Here is a 19,794-nt window from a genome sequence, read left to right as displayed (position 1 = left end):
AGCCTCAGCACCAAGAAAAGGGATCACAAAAATTTTGGGGGCCATTTATTATTATTTTTTTCAAGCATACATTACACCCTCTGGAAGAGAAGGGTGGCTGAGCAGCATTTGGGTCAGGTATGGAAAATAAGTACTGTAAAATAAAAAAAATCCATATCTTGCCTTCCTCAGATTTCTCCATCATGAACGAAACAAAGCCATCCTACAAGATTCTGGACCGCAGCATATCCCACCCTCCAGAAATATCTGGACATGGGTCACAAATCAGTTCCTTAAAAGAAAAGGTTTCCTGATCATCATTCCAGTCCCATTATGCACAGTCATTTTGCTGTTTACAAAAAAGAGGCAAAAAAAATCTTTTCAAGCTAATAAGATTAGTCCCTGCTATTCATTCTTTTCATTTTTAACCCCAGGCCAGCTGGGGGAATCGCTCACAGCAAAGCTAGGATTTTACAACGAACAAATTATTCAGGGCGGCCGGGCCATATGCGGCAACACCCCCCCTTTTTGTCATTTTTAATCTTAAACCCTCCCAACCTGCAAATTGCCAAATTTTACCCGTCCTGATTGCTTTGGCAATCTTTTGAGACAGGGTGTGGAGTTTTTAAGAAGCAAAGGCAGGATTTTTTTATATATATTTTTGGACAGCACATGGAAATAACAAAGGGAGAAAAAAGCAACAGGCAGATGATTAGAAATTATTTCAAGTATAGATCTGTGAGAAGGGCAGGGTGCCTGATTAATCTAGAGTACAGGGATAGACAGCCATCTGGAGGAGTCCAGAGTTTTTTTTTCCACCCAGAACTCTCACCCCTCATTCTCTATCTTCAGTTAGAATGCAGCTTGGCTCGCTGCTTTTGAGCCACCTCTTCCCCAAAACTAGTATGTTGCAGATCAGCAGTATAGTGTTTTCCGACATGCATCAGATAAGACAATAAAGATATCAGATTTGGGGACATCAGAGATTTTGATGGTCAGCTGTGTGACAGACAGGATGGCAGCAGGTGCAGCTCAAACCCCCCCCCCAATGTCTTTACAACAAGAAAAAGCTTTACCTGTTGAAGTCCTACCTTCCAAGCAGGTGTGAGAGGCCGAGGAAGGAAAGCCAAGCAAGGAACAAGCCAAACACAAGTGAGTGAAGTGGAAGGGGAGCCACCATGCAAGGAATGTGAATAAAATTGCATCTACTTGACTTAAATTTCTGTTGCTTGAAGAAGAAAAAACTAGCTTGCTGGAAGCAGGTTTTAAAACTGCTTGGGAAAAACGGTCAATTTTAAGCAGACATTCTGCTTGAAATTTCCAGCTTTCCAATAACAATGTTTTGAAATGAAGAATAACCTGGCAAAACACACAGCTCAGGAAAATGTTGTATTACAAGACCAAGAATCCCCTGCCATAAAGGATTTTGGGAGTCATAGTCCAAAGTCACTTTCCCAAGGTAACAGCAAACAAATTCCTAGTTAAAACTATCAAGTCAAGTCTGTATCAAGTCTGCCATATAATAGCTGTGTGTTATTTTAAAGCAACCTTGTGCTTATCTTGACTTGGAAAAAACAAAGTATTTTGTTTTGTTTTGTTCACTTCTGCCATAATCAACAAACATAAATCAGCTATTTCCCCAGGGACACTCCACATGAAAGAGGCTTCTTTTTTTCTTCTTCTTCAGCTTTTTAAGGTAAGGTGATCTTCTTGCAGTGGAAATGCGATTCCAGAGTTCAGCCATGGGGGCATCATATTGTCTGCAATACGTCCACCACCTAGAGAGAAAGGCGGCCTCAGAGGCAGGTGCCTCCACCCACCCACCCCCCAGGGTGCCAGGGTTAAAAAAGCTTCCAGGTGCCCAGATGTTTTTAGTTTGGACCAATCTGACAAATGGAATTCAAAACACGGGTTTACTTCTCTAGAAAATTGTTGTCCTTTAAAAAAAGAAGACAGCTGTAATCTCATGATCTTCTCGTCCTCTCTGAATAAAATATGTCCATATTAAAAAAAAAAATTCATCCACAAGCGCATTATAAAAGGGGGAGCGTGCAAGGAAACGGGGTCTCTCACATAAGGTTGTCCACAATTCCAGTGTGTTTGTGCAAGAACATTTTCCATTAACGCCTTCTCCGCTCTCACAGAGGAACACAAGAAAAGGATCAGACCCCCAGGGGGTGGGAAGAAGGGTTCCGAAATACCTTCTAATTAGGTCCCTCTTTTAAGGGAACCCACCTAGGACTGCAATGGCCACAGGGAAGGCTTGAACACAAAGACACGCTTTTCCCCACCACGTTGTAACATTTCAGCCAACCCCACGCCTGTGACGGAATGAATGACTGAGTTCTCCTTTTGACAGCTGCTTGATAGCTGACAAACCCACAGCGAAAGCCAGTTGGGGCTGGATGCCTTGATCATAAGTCTGCCCTAAATATCATTCTGGGGATCGTCTCCCCACAGTGTTTCCCAAAAGGCTTGGAGGAGACAAATTTCAAAAATGATGGACGGACGGATAGACAGACACAAGAGGCACTGGCAGAGAATAATCCAGAGGAGTCCTGCCATTCCTCATCAGCATGGATTCAGATCCACAGAAAACATTCCTGCGCAGCCTTGGTTGAAGTGGAGGGCACTCGTGGGCTATAGAAGGCATCGGGTGGCCAGTGGCAGGGACGTCACCAACCACAGTCCTGTGCATTTCCTATTCCAGGCACGCCAAAAACCTTTGCCTTCTCATGTGGGCATCCCTTTGATGCTCTAGAATTTTTTTTTAATCCAGTGAATAAACTTCTCAAGGAGGGTGGGTGGGAAATACACAAACCCAACAATCTTGCCGGTAATTTCTCCAGATGAGAAAAATGCCACGAAATTGAAAAAAAGGAAAAATGATAAATAATCTGATAGAATGCTTTGATGAGCTGCTGAAGCGCTGGCCATCATCTTTTGAAGTTCGACAATCTTCCTTGCAAAGCAATACAGTATATATATATATATATAAACAGAGAACAGTGTGTGTGCGCGGGGGGGGGGGAACACCCCAAGTTGCTGAAATGTGTCAGAAGGAAAAGTTCCGCGATGATTCCGTCCACCCAGTCCTGCAGAGTCGGCGAAGAGATATTAGATGCAGAGGAAAAGAAATATATTTTGTTGCTTTTGCTCTTTAAAAAAAAGATTAAAAACAAAGCAAAAAGAAAAATATCGGAATCGGTTTGCATAAGTTATTGAAGAATTAAAATCCTCAGCGTTCCTTGAAACAGTCAACACATCCTGACAAGCACAACAGGTAATTCAAGTGAGTGGTGCTTCTATGCATACCTATCTAGAGATATTTTTGTGTGTGTGTTTTTGGTTTTTATTCATTAGCCTGGAACCTGCAAGAAGAAGCAGAGCAGAACAAGAATTAGCACAGTCCCTTCCACAAACTGAGAGGAAGAGGTTAATGGAATAACGGTCTTAATAAAGGGGAACGATGGAATAATGGTCTTAATTAAGCTACTCAATTGTCAGATTTCCCTGTATGAAAAGGTTGGGTGAATGTGCAGCGGTATCTCCTGAAAAATTCCAATAAAGAGATTCATTTTTTCAAGGAGGTGTGCACTTACTAAAAGATCATCAGGGGGGACCTAATTTAACCGGTCTTGAAAAATAATCTTCCAGATGTCCCTAGCATTCTTGGCTGGGAGGGAACAATTTCTCGTAGAATCCCCCAGCCATAAATGCCTGGACATTTTTCGACACAATGGCAAGTATTTTTATAAACCCATTCCATATTATTTTCTAAAACACTGCTTTTTTCCCTCTTTTCTTCCAAGAAACAAACAAACCTGAAACTGGTGGGTTAATGCTTTGTATCTTATTTATGTATTTAAAATATTTTAAGCCCACCTTTCTTCTAAAAAGGGATACAAGGTGGCTGAAGTCTTTAAAAACACAATTTTAGAAGCTAAAAACAATTTAAAAAACCCAAAAACCCAACATCTCAGTTTCTAGTCCTCAGTGACCATCAGGGAAAGCACTGTGGGGGTAGATTTGTCAATCTTGCAACGGACTTACACTGGAAGGGAAAAACAACACAAGTATACATCCCTCAGAGCTACAAAATGTGAGAATTGCTCCATTGTCGGTCTCGGCCACATTTAGATCTCATTTCTTGTACAGCTCCAGTCTGGAAGGAAGAGAGAACGAGAGAGAGAAAGTGAGTGAACAGCACAGCTTTAAGAAATGCTTACTTTATTTAATTCCTTGAGCTCCCAAATGCATCAGAGCTTGGAAATGTAACTTGTTTCCCAAATGATCGAGCTAGCCACTTGGTCTGTGTAATCTGGGCATTGTAGTCCCCAAGCTGTCCCTTTCCCAAGCCGTGAACTGACTACAGTAGGTCTACAGCAGATGCTGAACGGAGTCACCAAATGAAGTTCTTCTATAGTCTACACCACATCCTGTTTTAAAACCAGCCCCAGCCCCACAAAAAACTGAGATGCAAACACTTCCTTGCATTTGGAGCATTAGCAGCTCAAGGAGAAAGCCATTATAAGGCAGATTCTTCCCTGAAACACTAGCTTTCTAGTGGCAAGGAAGAGGAGCCACTGTTACATTCCATAGAGTGCCTTGAATTGCGTAGGAAATTCCTTTGAATTCTGAGCTTCCATTATTCTGGATTTTTATTCCCCTCTTCCAACAAATTTTTTCCTGTCCATCGCCTGTTCCTGAAACAGCTGTTTGTACCATCTATATTGATTCATGCTGTGACGTGTTTTTATTGCATCACAGGGTGGTTTATTCTCAACAGGACACAAAACAAATAACTAAATCATTTTTTCTTGGGTTTGCCTCGTACGTTCTGCGATGACTCACAAACGCCATTTATTCAGCCTTCTGCTTAGCTCTTTCCAAATCCCAAATCTAGAAAGCAGCAAAAGTTACTTCTTTTTTTTTAACCTTCTGCCCCATGGTGGCAGGGGTATTTCTTGGAGTCATCATTTTTTAAAAAAGCTTAACTTCCTAAGCTCTGATCTTACCAGTTTGGAAGCACCCACCCCATCTGACCCAGTGCCAAATGGGTTTAGAATTAAAACCTCATCACTCAAATCAATTCGATTTACTGTACAGTATATTCTCCAAATGGGTTTCCTTTTAAGAGCAGCCACAAGAGGGAGCCCGCGAGCAGATCCTGCTTTCCTACAGTATAAGTGTCTATTTTATTCAATGTTCCCTTCGCATTTAGGGGGAGTTAGCAGTGGTGGAGTATGGGCTTTGTTGTAGTCATGGAATGAGAGGGATGAGATTTAACCCCTTTCCTCCCCTTGCTTCAATCCTAAAGTGGGGAGAAAAACTCCACTTCTGAGGCTGGCTGCTTTGGACTAGGTTGATGCTTTCTGCGTTGTATTCTTTTCAATTAAAACAAAATAAAATGCACATTTCACGGCCACATCTAATTTTGCTCCCATTAATTAGGGCTTTCTGGCAGGGAGGGGAAAGACCCTCCCTACGGACTCTTAATCTGGTTCCCATTTACACTCTGGAAACAATGCCTCTGCTTCTTCCTGCTGCAAAACTGGAAGTGAAAAAGCCCCCCCCCCGGCCTTTTTTCTTGCCGTGTGTGTCCACAGTGCTGGGAGAATTCCCCTTTTATTCACTATGTCTTTCTTTCTTCAATGTATATTGAAGAGTACCATGTATTATTCTGGTCTTTCATTACAACTCCCACAATCCCCAGTTTGGGGAATTATGGGATTTGTAGTCCTCCACCACTACCACCCCCCAAAATATTAACTTTCAAAATTCCCTTTTGCTAAAATAGCATTTTTAATCTGTTTTTCAAATGCTTTCATCCAGCTCTCGTGAACCCTCTGCCCAAGCAGAAAGGCAATTCATAAATGCGGGTTTGTTGTTGTTTTTTTAATTCAATAATAAATGTCATACCATAGGAAGCCCTTCGTTCACCATGTCGCCAGACCCAATGTGCGTCAGGTGGACAAAATTCATCGGCTCCCCTATCATGGTGCGGTCGATTCTTCGCCTCGTCCGTTTCTGCGGAAGGGCATAAAACAGAACGGAAAGTTTTAAAATGTGGCTTTGCCTGAAGCAAAGGGCTCGGAGAGACCCAACTCCTGGGGAGGCCAGGCAAGTTCTTCTCCTCACTTGGCCCACTTCACAGGGGCGTTGTGAAAACAGAAGAGCCTGCCGCTTGCCCTCTGCCCTCTGGCCTTGTCTTCCTTTAAGGAAGGCTGAGGGGCAAGCGATTAAATGCAGGGGTTATCTTTTTCTATAAAAACAAGGTGGCCGTGAACAGAGGCTACAAAAATCTACCCTCTGCCTGCTGGCTGCTTCACCTCTCGCTTCAGCAGGGAGTGACCCTTGTGTTGCTTTTTGTCTGCTGGACATTCACTACCTGATGAACTTCAGACCACGAGGCATGGAAGCCTCTTCCAGAAGTCCAACAGGCTAAGAGGAAGAAAGAGCAAGAGAAGGGGAGGGAGACACACATGCACACACACAGAGAGAAACAGGAGGGGGTGTTTCAAAGAGAGAAGAGGAGGGAGAGAGGAAAAGGGGTCTCCAAGAGAGAAAGAGAACACAAGAGGTATTTAAAAATAGACAGAAAAGAGAGATTTGCCCTGGGGGAAAAGAAATCCCAGCCCATCTGCAAAGAAGCCCCAGGAGGGTATTTTTAAGCTTGAAGGAAACAGGCCACAGAATGGGAGGTGAGAGTAAACAGATCTAATGTGATGGGATTTAAAATAAATAACAACAACAACAACTGTAAAAGTCAGTGGCTACACAGCATCTCTCTCTACCCGGCCTGCCAGCTTGCCCCAGCACAGAAAATGGCGAAGGAGGAAGGGTTGAGCCAAGAAGCCAAGCCAGGCTGGGACACGCCGCTGAGAGGTGAACGGCATTCCTATCATTTCTGCCCCTGCGTTGGAGAGCTGGAGAGTTGGCAGGAGGCAGGCGCCCGCCCGCCCGCGGATTCCTGACGCACAAGGCTCGGTGGAAAGAGGGAGGGTTGGGGGGGGGGAAGGAACTTGTTAAGAAGGCCGACACAAGCCGAACGAGGCACCAAGGAGGGTTTTGGGGGGGATCTCGGAGATCATTTTGGGGGAGCCAGAGCGGGCAGTCCAGTGGGTGGGTCTTTCAGGAGCCGTCCGAGTCCCCGTCCTTTTCACCAAAACCCTGGGAAAACAGGTAAAAAAGCAGGAGGCCAACCAAACTCACCGGCTGTGGTTTTTCTACAACACAGCAGCCCAGCTTGTGCCAAAAGTCACTCATATTCGTGGAGGCGGCCAGTTTTCTGTCCCGCAGGTTGGCCTCCTCTCTGATGGATGCCGGGAAGGTGTCCGTGTCGGCCCTTCTCGGCCAACCGGGAAGATTCCCTCCGAAAGGAGAGAGCGAGGCGTTTCTGTGGGATTGGAAATCCAGGCAATGCCCAGCGCCACCTGGATCGCTGACGGTCCGCGATGGTCAAAGGCGATCGATCGTCGTTATGGTCTTCCGTGGTCCAAAGAGTCAGGGGAGGAATTCAGTTTTTCTTCCTCCAATCTCAGCCAAAGATACCTTTCAAAGGGCAGAAAAAAGAAGAAAGATGAAGACATTCGGCTTTCCAGGTTCCCTGCCCCGAGGAGCTTACAGGCTCAGCAGCGGGCACAGCACATCTCCCTTCCCGGCTCCAAAAGAGAAATTTATTTCAAAATATCCCACTTCCTAAAATCCTGTTCATGTCAAAGTCCTACCCGCATCGCCTTGGTAGTCCCACCTCTGCCCTAAGCCGTCAAAGCTCTTTCAAGGTTCTAGACCTCAGGGTTTCTCGGCTACAGGCATGAGATGTCTTAAAACAACCCCTGGTTGTTGAACAAGATGTGTTTTCTCCCTTGTTTCTTCTCCTTGCATTTGACACAGAAAAGAAGAGAACAGAGAGAGGTAGAAAGAGGGTTTTTCAGCTGGACTTTTCCCATCCAGAACTGATGCTCTAACCACTACTACACCTCTTCCTGGGAAATGGCTCAGAGCACCCTTCCCAACCAGAAATGGCCCTGTGGATCATGGGAACTGTAGTCCACAGTTTCCCCCACAGTTTCTATCAGGCTTTTTCTCTCTGACTGCTGGACTTTGGCTGGTCCCCTTCTGCTCTTTTTCTAACACTTAAAAAAAACCTCTGTAAACCTTATAGTCAAGAGTCTGAGCTTCTAACAGACTTTCTTAGACTACAACTCCCAGAATCCCCCAACTAGTACAAGCAAGGGATTCTGGAGGTTATTACCCAACCATGTAATGGCTCAATTTTGACGCGGACACCAGCCTGTGTTTTTGGAGGTTCTCTTTCTGGCAAACCAGCCCCTGATGCTGCCTACAAGATGTACTCTCAAAATACAGCAATGGTAAGAAAAATTGAAGCCAGTAGGAAAAGAGGAAGACCAAAAATGAGACAGATCGACTCTATAAAGGAACCACAACCCTGAGTTTGCACGAGCTGAGCAGGACTGGTGAAAACAGGACATTTTAGAGGTTATTCATTCCCAGGGTTGATATAAGCCGCAGACAAGGCGACAGCGCATCACGACAGCTATATGTTCTCAATGTCTTTACATGAATCCGAAAAACACAGTTTGCTTGCCATTTTGGTGTGTGTGTGTGTGTGTGTGTTGTGTATTTTAAAAAGCTCTGTCCTTCTTGCAAAAGATGGCCCTTTGCTGACTCAAGGCTCTGTGGAAATGAACCGTGGTTCCTTCGGAGAAAGATCAAAATCAAACAGATAAAGATTCCAGGAGGGCGGTTGTGAAAAAATAATTATTTGAGATAACAGGAAGCCCTCAGTTTCCATAGAACCAGACGAGAGGCCTTAAAAACACACGCAGGCACAAAGCGAGGGGGGTGGGCGAAGGAGAGAAGCCTCAACTTCCCTCTTTTTTTTTCTTTTCTCTTTTTTTGGACAAAAACTGCCAAAAGGCAAGATGGGGTCACCGGCTCTCGGCTTGGGTGCCTCGAGCTTTCGCGATTGCTCACGTCACCCAGCGAGCCAGGAAGTCCCCAAGCATCAGGCTATGGAGTAAGAGGCCTGTTTACTCGGAATCAAGGCCGAGGCAGATTTCGGTGGTGGCTTGAATTCAAGCGAGCTGCCCTCGGATGGAGGGCCGCTGGACCGCCAAGGGTGGACCCCCTGGGGCAGGCGGAGGGGCCAAACGCCCGCCCGGGTCGGTCACAGGACCCGCTCTCGGACATCACCGGGAACTCGTTTAATTCCGCCTGCTCCCCGCAGCTCCTCAAGGAACCAACATTTGATCAGCCTTTTTTTAAAAATTAAACAAAAGCATGAAGAGTATAAAGAAACCCTTTTATAAAACAGCAAAAAAAAAAACAAAAAAAAAACAGGGGAGAAGAAACAGCTGGTGGGGGGGGAATCTGGTTTTCACGCCTCAGACGTTGCTGGGATCCTGGATTTCAGCAAAAGACGAGCGACGCGCAGGAGAAACACCAGGGGAGGGCTGCGGGCAGACCCAAAATTAGGAGCAAGGAAAACAGAAAAAAGGAAGGGAAAAAAAACAGCGCAGCATGTCAGGAAAAAGTGACTCAGCAAAAAATAAAAAATAAAAATACGCTCTTCCATCATTTTTCCAACCCTGGGAATTGTGCTTAAGTGGGTATGCTTAAGTCACACACAAGAAAGTTCCAGCTGTCTTGGTGTGATCAAGACTCCAGACCCCATCAGCCTCATCCTAGAAGGATGGGAGGTGTAGTCCAGCCGCAATGAAGACGTCCTAGAGACGGTCCTCCTTAAATCTCTCTAGGTTTTCTCGTTCCGTTCCCAGGTCATCTTTCAGGCCCCCCTTTCTCTCTCTCAGGCACCCTTTGCTCTCTGGGGGTCTCCAGAACTTGCCTCTCTCTTCTGACCTGGGACTACAACACCCAAAATCCACATCCCCAGTATTTTCCAAAAGGCTGGTGTCTCCCTGATTGCTTTTGAGCCTTGTTTGGTGGGAAGGATGCTCTGCAAAGTGGCTTATACATCTTTGGAATAAAAGCAATACGAAATCAATTAAACAGGAGCCCAATGGGACATTTCTTGGCACAGCCCCTCGTTCTAATCGCTCCGGACGGCTTCGGTCTGCCCTGTACCCCAGCCTCGGCCCTCCTATCAGGACCGGGCAGCTGGCCAGGGGTGGGTGGGGTGGCGGGAGAGGTGGCTGGGCTGCGTCCCGACTTCTGCTCTGACTTTCTTATCTCAGCGCTGGGACCTGGGCCAAGGAGAGGATCAATGGAGCTGCCGCAACCTGCGTTGTGGGACAGACACAAAGGAGCACAAGACCTCAGACTTGCCAGTAAAATGTCCTTCCCTGACCCCACCAAGGACAACAGTACCCATTGTCCTCAGCCCACGGGGACAATGCCTCTGGGAAAAGTTCCAGAAGGGTGGAAAGGCAGCAGCCCTCCACAGCCTGCCTGCTGCACTGGAACATGCTACCTGGAGATAGACTGCTCTTGAACATGGATGCCCCACTGACTTTTGAGAGCTAGCAGGAGACCTGTTTCTGGATTCGAGACGATACATCTACTCACGGGCAGCTTGTGGGCTGCCGAAGAGGGGGCCCAGCCAGAGATCTACGTACTCGTATCCCGGACAGGCCGTTTGCCCCGACACATGTCCTTGCTATGATACACGGAGATATTCCCGCTGGCAGATCTGTCCGGCTCCTCCTTCCGAGAAATCACAAGCGGTGCCACGACCGAGGGGACTCCGACCTGCCCTGGCACAGCCCTTTCCCCAAAGGCGCCAGGCGTCTCAGGGCCCTGCCGGCACCGAGGCCTCCCTGCCTGCCTGCCGCCCACCTCTGGGGCCCAACCCGACCCGCCGCCTTGCCTGCCTCGACCTGCCAGCGGGTGACTCACCTCCACCTGGACCAAAGGTGGAGCAGCCCTTGAAAAGAAACCTCAAACCATTTCCTTACTTGCGCGGGGGGGGGGGAGGAAGAGGCGGGAGAAGCAGAAAGGGAAAGTTTGGGAGATGCCCGGCTGCCACGGAGGAAGGGGGGGAAGAAAGCAAGGCGTCTCCCTGATTGGCATTGCTCTGAGGAGGCCAAAAGGCGGTGCCAGCACAAATCTTTTGTGTATGTGCAAACAAAGCAGAAAACCTGACAAAAAGAATCTCAGATACTTTCCATTTTGGGCGCTCTCTCTTTTCTCTTTTAATTCTTCTTCTCAACAAAATCCTACCCAGATGTTGGGAAAATTCCTGGTGCGGACTACGTCTCCCAGAATCCCCACCTGGCAGATCCCAGGATTATGGGATATGTGGTCCCCCCCCCAAAAAAAAGAAGAATAAGAAGAGAGAAGGTTTTCCACCTCTGATCCCATCTGTATTGCAGCAACAATATCCATGGCAAAGGAGACCGAAGGTTTGTCTCTCTCTCTCCCTCCCTCCCTCTGCCTGGCATTTTAACAGGGGAGCATTTGTTTCAGCTGATTTATTCCTCACTCTTTGGCCAAAGCAATCATGACAGCAAGGCCAAGCGAGAGAACCAAAAAAAAAAAAAGCAAATTGCAATGAAGTAGCAGAAAATAAAACACAGCTATGTGTATATTAATAGTTCCCTCTTCTCATTTACATCACCTTAAATGAATCTATTGTCAAGATGCGACTGGCCGAAAAAGAAAATTACGCTGGGAAAAGTGAAAGGCAGCAGGAAAAGACAAAGACCGAACACGAGACGGATTGACTCAGTAAAAGAAACCATGACATTGAGTTTGCAAGACCCCAACAACGCAGTTCACAAGAGGACGTTTCGGGAGCCTTTCCTCCACGGGGTCAACACTGAACCAGACATGACCTGGTGAGAATAACTAGGTTTTCTTGGGGACTGGCACCCTAGTTGCTCATTCTCAGCATATGCAGTTCAAAAAAGGTATACAGTAGTGTGCTGAAAAATGGAGGATCTATTTACAGATATTAGGCCTTCTCGCTTCTTACAGAGTCATTGCAGGGAAGAACAGCTGATGGGGGATCAGAGAGAGAATAAATCTCACGCTCTCTTTTCCACAATGCCCCCCACCCCAGGGGCTGATGCTCAGACCCTGAAAAGTGACATCATCATCATCTTCTTCTTCTTTACTATGACTGCCAAAATCTCCCAGCCAACACAGCTCCTGGGCATGGCAAGTGGGGGCCGCTTGAAGCTAAGGTCAAAAATAAATTTCAGATCCTGCTTCGGTAACACCTGTGGCTGACGATGCTGAAAAACTAGCAGGGAGCAAATCCTTCTCCCCCCGGGTGTTCAGGGCCAGGCCGATGTCCGACATTCAATAGGATTTTCCGGCGCTCGGCTGTTGAGGAAGTCAGAAATCCACTGGAGAAAATCTGATACAATTAGAGATCCGGAGTGGCTCACTTCCTTAAGAAAGCTAATTCCGTCTTTATGTAGTTGTTATGACTGTGTCGATGCCAACAATAAACTATCAATACTGTCAGAGGCTATTATTAGCCCCTGGACTTTTCTCAAACCAGGGTGAACTTTGTAACCCAGGCCCTCCCTTGTCTGTACCCATTCTGCAGATCTGCCCACTGAGGATTACCTATGAAAGCTCCGCGCTCCGTGTATCGGCCAGCCTTTAGAACAGGTGCTCTTGCACAATCTTTGGGATCACAACTCCCACCATCCCCAAGGGTGCCTGCAGCTGATGGGAGTTGTAGTCCAAAAGACCCACAAGAGCTTCCCGTGTTCAAGGAGTCTTGTCTGGAAGTCTCTACGGGCTGGCCGGGAAGCCGAGCCGCCTCTGCTTGCTTGCAGAGTTTGAAAGAAGTTTTTGCAGAGACGTAGATTTTCCTTCTGGCAAGGAAATCCCTCGGCTGATATTTCACCTCCCTCAAACCCGGCTGTCCTTTCGGCCGGCCGGCCCAGGAGGGGGATCCTGTGTCAGACCAAAACAGGATGTGCCCAGAGGCAAACGGGCAGGACCCACGTCTCAGGACAAGCTCTCCTGGATTCTGCGCACACGTCTGGTGGAAAGACCACCTCCAGTGGGTGGGGGGGGGGGGAAAAAACACCCAGGGACACAAAACGTCAGCACACCCACCCGCACCTGGTCAAACAAATAGGAGAGACCTGACCGAAGCCAGACCAGAAACCACGATGGAAAATCCTCGTCGCAGCTTGAGGTCCCAAATCAATTTTGGATGAGTGTCCTGAGCGCCGCTTTCCCAAAACAAGGATGAGAAAGAAATAGATATTACTGTATTTTAGCTCAAATTCTCTTCCCATCATTAAGGGAGAGGCATTTCTACCTTTCAGGTGTGTGGGTAGAAGGGCAAGAACCTGCAGAAGAGCCATCCGACGGCATCAGAGGGAAAAACGTGGGGCTTTCTGGGGAATCCCGTAAGGCCAGAGACGGCCCCAGAGGCGGACTCTCCCTGCGGCTCATGTGGTTTAAAAAAGCAGGCCTTTTGCCATGACCTCTGGGTCACCAGATCACCCAATTTTAAACTTCCTAGCCAAGGTAACCAAAGACAGCCGGGTTTCTCTCTAGATCCTGGACAATTCCTTGCGAAAATTACTATGGTGGTCAGGAGGGCATCTGGAGTCATGTGGCACTTCTGAGCGGCCGACACAGATTTTCCACCCTAGAGGGGTTTCTTGGTTGGTGGGCCGTGCTGGGGCACCCGGGGGTGCAGTGCCTGCAAAGGGAAAAGGACTTGGGGTCACGGGGAAACGATCTGGCTAGGAATTCCCTGGCCTTAAAGCGCGCCAAATCTTCTGTCCCTCTTGAGGCCTGTCCGGCTGGTCGCGGCTTTCTTGATTTCTGGTTATTTTTGCTAATATTTTAAAATCTGAAGGTGCTAAAAAGAAAAGAAAAAAATCCCCACAAGCCACCCAGAATTCCAAGCGGAGCGACTACGATGCTAGGCGCTCTTCACGGTGGGTGTTTCCCAGTTCCTGGTTTCTGCGGTCATTTTGCAGCCGTCATGTGGGTTCGGCACAAAAGAATCCTTCATCCCCAGAAGAAAAGGATATGAGCCTTTTCCCCCTTTCTTTCCTTTTTTTTAAAGGAAAGGGGGCCTCGGGGAAAACTATCTAGCAGCGGGAGACAGAGAATTTCTTTCTGTTAACAAAGCAGGAATCATAACCGTACAGCCCAGACTAATCACTGAAATCCAAAAATTTCTAACTGTCTATAACTGGAATAATCCTGAATTTCCTTCTGGTTCATCCAAAACCTGCTTTTCCTCTCTCTCTGTTCTACTGATATCAAGGCTGGATCAGTATCTTGATTGCACGACCATCTCCATGAACTCTTCCTCAAATCCATCCATCCATCCAGTCCCAAAATGCATATTTTTCTGCTCCATTTTCCATTATACAGAAGAGAAGAGTGACAAGGACAGCTGGCGCATGAGTATTCATTCGCACGATATCCCACACAGACTTTCTCCACCCGGAGCCTTCCAAACGTTCTAGACTACAACCTCCATCGTTCCCAGCTAAAATGGGATCATGGGACCTGTAGTCCAAAACCTCAAAAGGGCACCAGATTTGGGGATTCTGGGGAAAGCTATGAATCAGGAAACCCCTATCTGCAGTTTTGCCTCTGCCACAAAACGACCGTGTGGGCTTGGGCGAGTCTCTCGCTCTTTCACTCAGCCTCAAACCAATCATCCACAAGGCATGTGACGGCGAGCTATTTCCACCGGAAGACCCTGGCCGGACTTCGAGCACTTGCAACACTCCAAAGTCGTTATGCTCAAAGGTGCGTGAAGACAGCTTTTTTTAAACCCTGCCACCTAGACCTAGAAACGTGCCTTAAAGGCAAGGCTGGCTGAAAAGCAAGGTGATTTTACAGCCACCCAACTGCACGTGTGCGTTTTAAACCCAGTCATAAAACTCACTGGAAGGTTCTTTACAGAAAAAGAACTCAAGTTAAACCAACCCGCCTTTCTAACCTAGGGCCCTCCAGCTACGTTGTGACTACATCTCCCATCATGCCCCATTAGCAGAGGCACACAGCTAGAGGCTGCAACTTCAAGCAAGATTTTAAAACATCATATGGTTAATTACGAATGACTGTAGTTCCCTCCCCCCCCCCCCAATCTACCCTGCTTAAAAACTCTTGTCCATTTAGGCAAAAAAACCCACAACATAACAGTACACAATCAAGGTGTTGGGAGAGAATGTTGGAAAAGTTAGTTTGGGGGAACTCCCACTCCCGGTGGTCTTTTCCAGCCAGCCTGCTAGGAGTCCCCCCCCCCCCACTATTTTCCTCCCAACTTTTCTGCGCATGTGCATGCGCTCTCCTGCGCTCACGCCCAGGGCTGCCTCTCCTCGGCTCTGAGCCCCGGCAGGCCCCGGGATTTAGCAGTTGAGAAATCCCTCCAGCAGCAGACTCTACGTCACAGGTCCGGCGTGGGATCCAGGAAAAGCAGCCAGGCGGCAGCAGGAAAGTGTCCTGACTTTCCCATGAAGAGCAGGACGGGAGGGGAGGGGAGAGGGGAGCCCCCCCCCATCTCAGCCGCTTGCTCTGAGCAGGAAAAATAAAAACTTAATTTCTGGGTTTTTGCACAACCCTAACTTGAGAAACACCACTGCAGAAAAAAGGAAGAGGGAAACCATGTTTGGCAACGTTACTGATTTTATAAGTGGTTTTGTGGCTCCCGGGCCTGATCTCTCCTTCTCCAAACACCAGCCCTTAAGACGCCGCACCCCAATCTCACTGAACAGGACAAAGGGTGTCGTTCCCCCCCCCCCAAATTCCCCTTCTGTTCTTCTTCAAGGCCTCCCACAATCTCTGGGCGACAGGCAGCCTTTCTCTCTCCGACCACCCCTTCAGCACCCCATCTTTCTGCTTAAGTCCTTGAAAACCAGCCACAGCTTCTGCCCATTTACTCAGATTTTAAGTCTCGCTCTTGAAGGATGTGGGGAACGGGGCTGTCAAGCATGTTTACGATGCACCCAGATCGTTTGGAAGTGGATGTGGGGGCCCAGTAGGTTTTTACATTTAAATTTTTTTAAAGAGTTTCGGAGAACGATGGCTGTCCCCCCCCAAAAAAAAAACCCTCAAGTAGATGGAAAAGATTTGCAGTTTTGCAAAAGCAGGGCGTGTGTTTCCATGTGGTTTTCTTCCCTGCCCTCCCGAATTCCAAAGGGGGACACAGCGGTTCCGGATGAGCCCAGAAGTGGCAGAACCGGGACGGATGAGTTATATGGGTCAGGAACCGGGCCTCCCAAGCTGAGTCCCACTGGCTTCGTAAAGCAGCCTAAACAATGACCCAGGCTTTGAGTGGATGCAGAGAAAGGAAATGGGGGGTTTGTGGGGGTTTGAACGGAAAGCAGAGGCTGGGAGTTTTTCACTACCGTTTTTGTAAGTGGCTTAAGAAGCTTAGGGCAGGATGTGTGTGTTTGGGAGGGGAGCAGTGTGTGTGTGTGTGTGTGTGTGTGTGTGTGTGTTTGTAAAGGGCATTCTTTAAAACTAGAGATTGTGCCACTGCCACTCATAAATGTTATTTAGCTCCCTGGATCTTAAAAAAAAGAGAAAGAGTTAAATTTTTAAAATATTTTTTCCCCACCACCAAGCTGAAAACTGTCTTCCTCTAGAGTGACATTCAAGGGGATGCCTCTGTTTTAGAAGAGGGGGGCGCTCGGTATTTTGCCAAAGGGTCTTAAGGACGCTAAAATAAAAACCTCGACATGTTTGCAAAGAGGCTGAGCCGGTTTTGCATCCAGGAAAAAATATATATATTTTAAAACAAGCCTACAAAGTTGATCAATCAGCTACCACAATGGAAAATTCAGGCATATATTTGAAAAAAGAAATGGGGGGGGGGAATTAGACAGACAGAGATTTCCTCCTCACACACCCCCTTTTAAAAAATCTGTTGGAGGTTTTGAATTCTTTTTAGTAACCTTTTCAAAATGTGTCATGGAGTAAAAGAGAACATGAAATCTCTTAGTAAGGTTTTAAGTCCCTAATTTTTTTTAAAAATCCTCTTTCTCAACAGGCCAAAAAATTTCCCAAACATTACTTCTGAATCAATGAAAGACTTGCCTCCACCACCACCCCAACCAAATCTAAAATCCAGCAAAAGAGAAAAGCAAAAAATGATTTCCAAACAGACAGACCATCTCAAAGCCACCTTTTGCTCAGTTCACTGGGCAAGGTGCCCACCTCCCAAAACAGACGTTACTCAGGGAGAGGTGGAAAGAGGCCAAGGATCTGGGCCAAATTTTGGGGTGTGGGGTAGAAACGGCTGATCAAAACCCAATTCTAACCCTTCTGGATTTTGCTTTCATGTTTGGGGTGTTATTTTTTAAATTTTGTTTAAGGAGGCAGGAAATAAAGTTAGGGCCAAACTTTCAAAAGACACAAATATTTTCCTTTTTTGTTTGTTTGTTTTCTAGGTTAAGGAGGAGATCAGAGGCACACAAAGCAGAACAATGCCAAAGTTTTGCTCCTTGTCTGTCATATTTCACAAACTTTCGAATTACTTTAAGAGGGAAAGGCAGTGGAAACAGACCAGAAAGTAAAAGCAAAAGGGGGGGGGAGAGGGGAGAAGTTAAATAGGAAATTGAACCACTTATTCTGTCTTACCTGTATTTTTTTTCTTGGTGGGAAACGGATCCAGTTTGGCCGGCTTTCACCCTCTTCTCTCCTGCTTTGCCTTCTGAATTCTCCGGCTGAAAAAAATGGCAGGGAAAACCCTTTCTTTTCCTGGGAAGGTTTAAGTTTCTTCTCCACGAGGTGTGGTTCGCTGCTCTGCCCTGTGAGAAATAAGGAAATGCTCAGAAGACTTTGAGACACACACGCACACACACAGAGAGAGTGGTTTTTTTCAAGCCACACCATCCTTTCTTGGCTCGGGAGATGCAGGGTGTACCAGCACCAACTCTGGGCATGTATAGCATTGCATGAGGTTGGGATAAAATATTAAATATTTTAAAAGCCTCCGAACAAGGATTCACTGACTCCCGAGGACGTCTCTTTCACAGCTTGGGGAAATGACTACACGTCCCAGAATCCCTTACAAGCTGGCTGTAAGGTTTTCTTTCTTAATTTTGAAAAAGGAACCAAATGCGGAGGTTCAAGTTATGAGAAGCCGTGAGTAAAGTACTCCCGAGTACTGGATTCAAGTTCTACCCAGGCCATTCAAAGGGGGACCTTGAGCCACAGGCCCTCTTGATTTTTGCCTGACCTACTTCGCAGGCTTCTTGGGAGGAGAAAACGGAAAAGAGGCATGAAAGCTGTTTTTAGCTCACAGGCAGAAGGTAAAGTACGAGGCAACTTAAAAATTTTGAAAATATATTGAACGTCTCCCACTTGTATTATTCCCAACACGGTTTAATCCTCTGAGGAACCCCCCCGCCCCACGCTGCCCAGTTGAAAACTCAGTGGTTACTAAGGAGAGCTAGGAATAAACCAGGATCCCCTGAGCATGCACAAAGTGTTTCTCCATCCCCCGAAAGGCAAGAAATAATCTGAACATAACTCTTTCCCAGCCTTTATGGAGTGATGGTCTTTTGAAAAGACTCAATATTTTTTTTTGTCTGCAAAGATTAAAAGGCTTCTCAAAAGAACATCAAAATTGGAAACAGGGAGGGCTCCCACAAAGCCTCTTGAGCCTGGAATTCCCGGTGTGGGATTATCTTCAAGCATGCAATGCTTGGTCAGTGGCAGAGCTTAGCATGGCACACCCAGATGTGTTGACCTGCACCCCCATCATCCTCAGTGCACTGGCAGGGGATAATGGGAGTCGCAGTTCGACATATGGGCAGCGCAGGTTGGGAACAACTGGCATCACTGACTGCAGGCCTGACCATGGCAAGAAAGAGGATAAAGGCAAACGACAGGAGAACCGGATGAAGTGAGGCAAGCATGAATCACGGCTACTCTATAATTTATCTCCTCACTCCCAAAAAAAAAAAAAAAAACCCACTGGCTACTGAAAGATTAATGAAAATCATAAAGTGGAAACATAAGAGTGAAGATTGCTCTGAGCTCTCCCGAGTGAGGTCTCCAGGGGCGCTGGATGCAAACGCAGACAGAGGATCTGCTGAGGTGGGCAGCGCCACTAAAAGGCCGCAGGAGAGGCTGTTTATTTGCAGTCCTGTGGCAGGGAGTTCCACAGGTCTGCAGGGGAACACGAGCAAGTGTATCCAAGGCAGGAGGCTAAGGCTTTGACGCTGGCCCAGAATTAATCTCCACCCGAGATGGCCAGGTTTTCCTTTATGTTGCAAGGTCAGCAAATGGAGTGGGTGGGGAGAGAAAGCGCTCTGCCCCAGCGATCTTACAATCACACCCGCACACGGTACCAGTGCATAAGATGATCAAAAGAGGCCTTTTGGCCTTGGATCGCACCCCCCCTCGGGCAGGAGGCTGGACTACATGGCCTTCAGGGACCCTCTGTGAGCTATTAAGACCCTCAGAGGATGGGGAAAATCCATCTGTTCAGCCATTAAGACAAAAATCCTCCCTGGGGGGTGGAAAACGGAGAGAGAAAAGGGAAGGGGGCCAGGGCGGAAACTCCTCTTCCGTGGGTCTTTCAGTCCCCCATTTTTGTGCCGCCTGGACCCAGAGGAAATGCCAGGAGCACAGGATGCAAAGAGATCCCCGTTCAGGCCATGGGCCGGCCCCCTCGCTAGGCAGCCGAGCCAATGGCTTCAGGCAGCAGATCTTAGGGGGTGGGCAGCAGAGCCGGGGGGGGGGCGAGGCGACGGGGATGCCCCCCCACCAGTAACTGCAAACCCTGGTGGGAAATCCCAGAAGGACTTAAGCCCATGAAAAGAGGTGGTAGTCCACAGTTGAACCAGGCCAGGTTGAAAAGGGCTGCCCCCCCCGCCCCGG

The 19,794-nt window shown here is 47.4% G+C and overlaps 1 protein-coding gene across 3 annotated transcripts in view; it reads right to left on the bottom strand.

Annotated features, from left to right (window-relative positions):
* Nucleotides 1–32: 32 nt before the first annotated feature.
* The window catches only part of CDC42SE1 (CDC42 small effector 1), a 35,937-nt gene continuing 16,175 nt past the window's right edge, over nucleotides 33–19,794 (bottom strand). For all 3 annotated transcript variants that reach the window (XM_072984305.2, XM_078382194.1, XM_078382193.1), the window contains exons 3-7: nucleotides 17,545–17,714; nucleotides 7,195–7,533; nucleotides 5,902–6,009; nucleotides 4,033–4,144; nucleotides 33–3,350 (exon numbers count right to left, since the gene is read on the bottom strand). In XM_072984305.2, the coding sequence (XP_072840406.1) occupies nucleotides 4,073–4,144; nucleotides 5,902–6,009; nucleotides 7,195–7,248 (234 nt within the window). In that variant the 5' untranslated portion in view covers nucleotides 7,249–7,533; nucleotides 17,545–17,714 and the 3' untranslated portion in view covers nucleotides 33–3,350; nucleotides 4,033–4,072. The remainder of the gene's footprint in view (nucleotides 3,351–4,032; nucleotides 4,145–5,901; nucleotides 6,010–7,194; nucleotides 7,534–17,544; nucleotides 17,715–19,794) is intronic.

This window comes from Pogona vitticeps, chromosome 15, assembly GCF_051106095.1.
Source record: "Pogona vitticeps strain Pit_001003342236 chromosome 15, PviZW2.1, whole genome shotgun sequence".
In the NCBI taxonomy this organism is placed as follows: Eukaryota; Metazoa; Chordata; class Lepidosauria; order Squamata; family Agamidae; genus Pogona; species Pogona vitticeps.
Note: the sequence above shows the minus strand (reverse complement) of the source record. Positions and strands in the feature narration are given on the sequence as shown.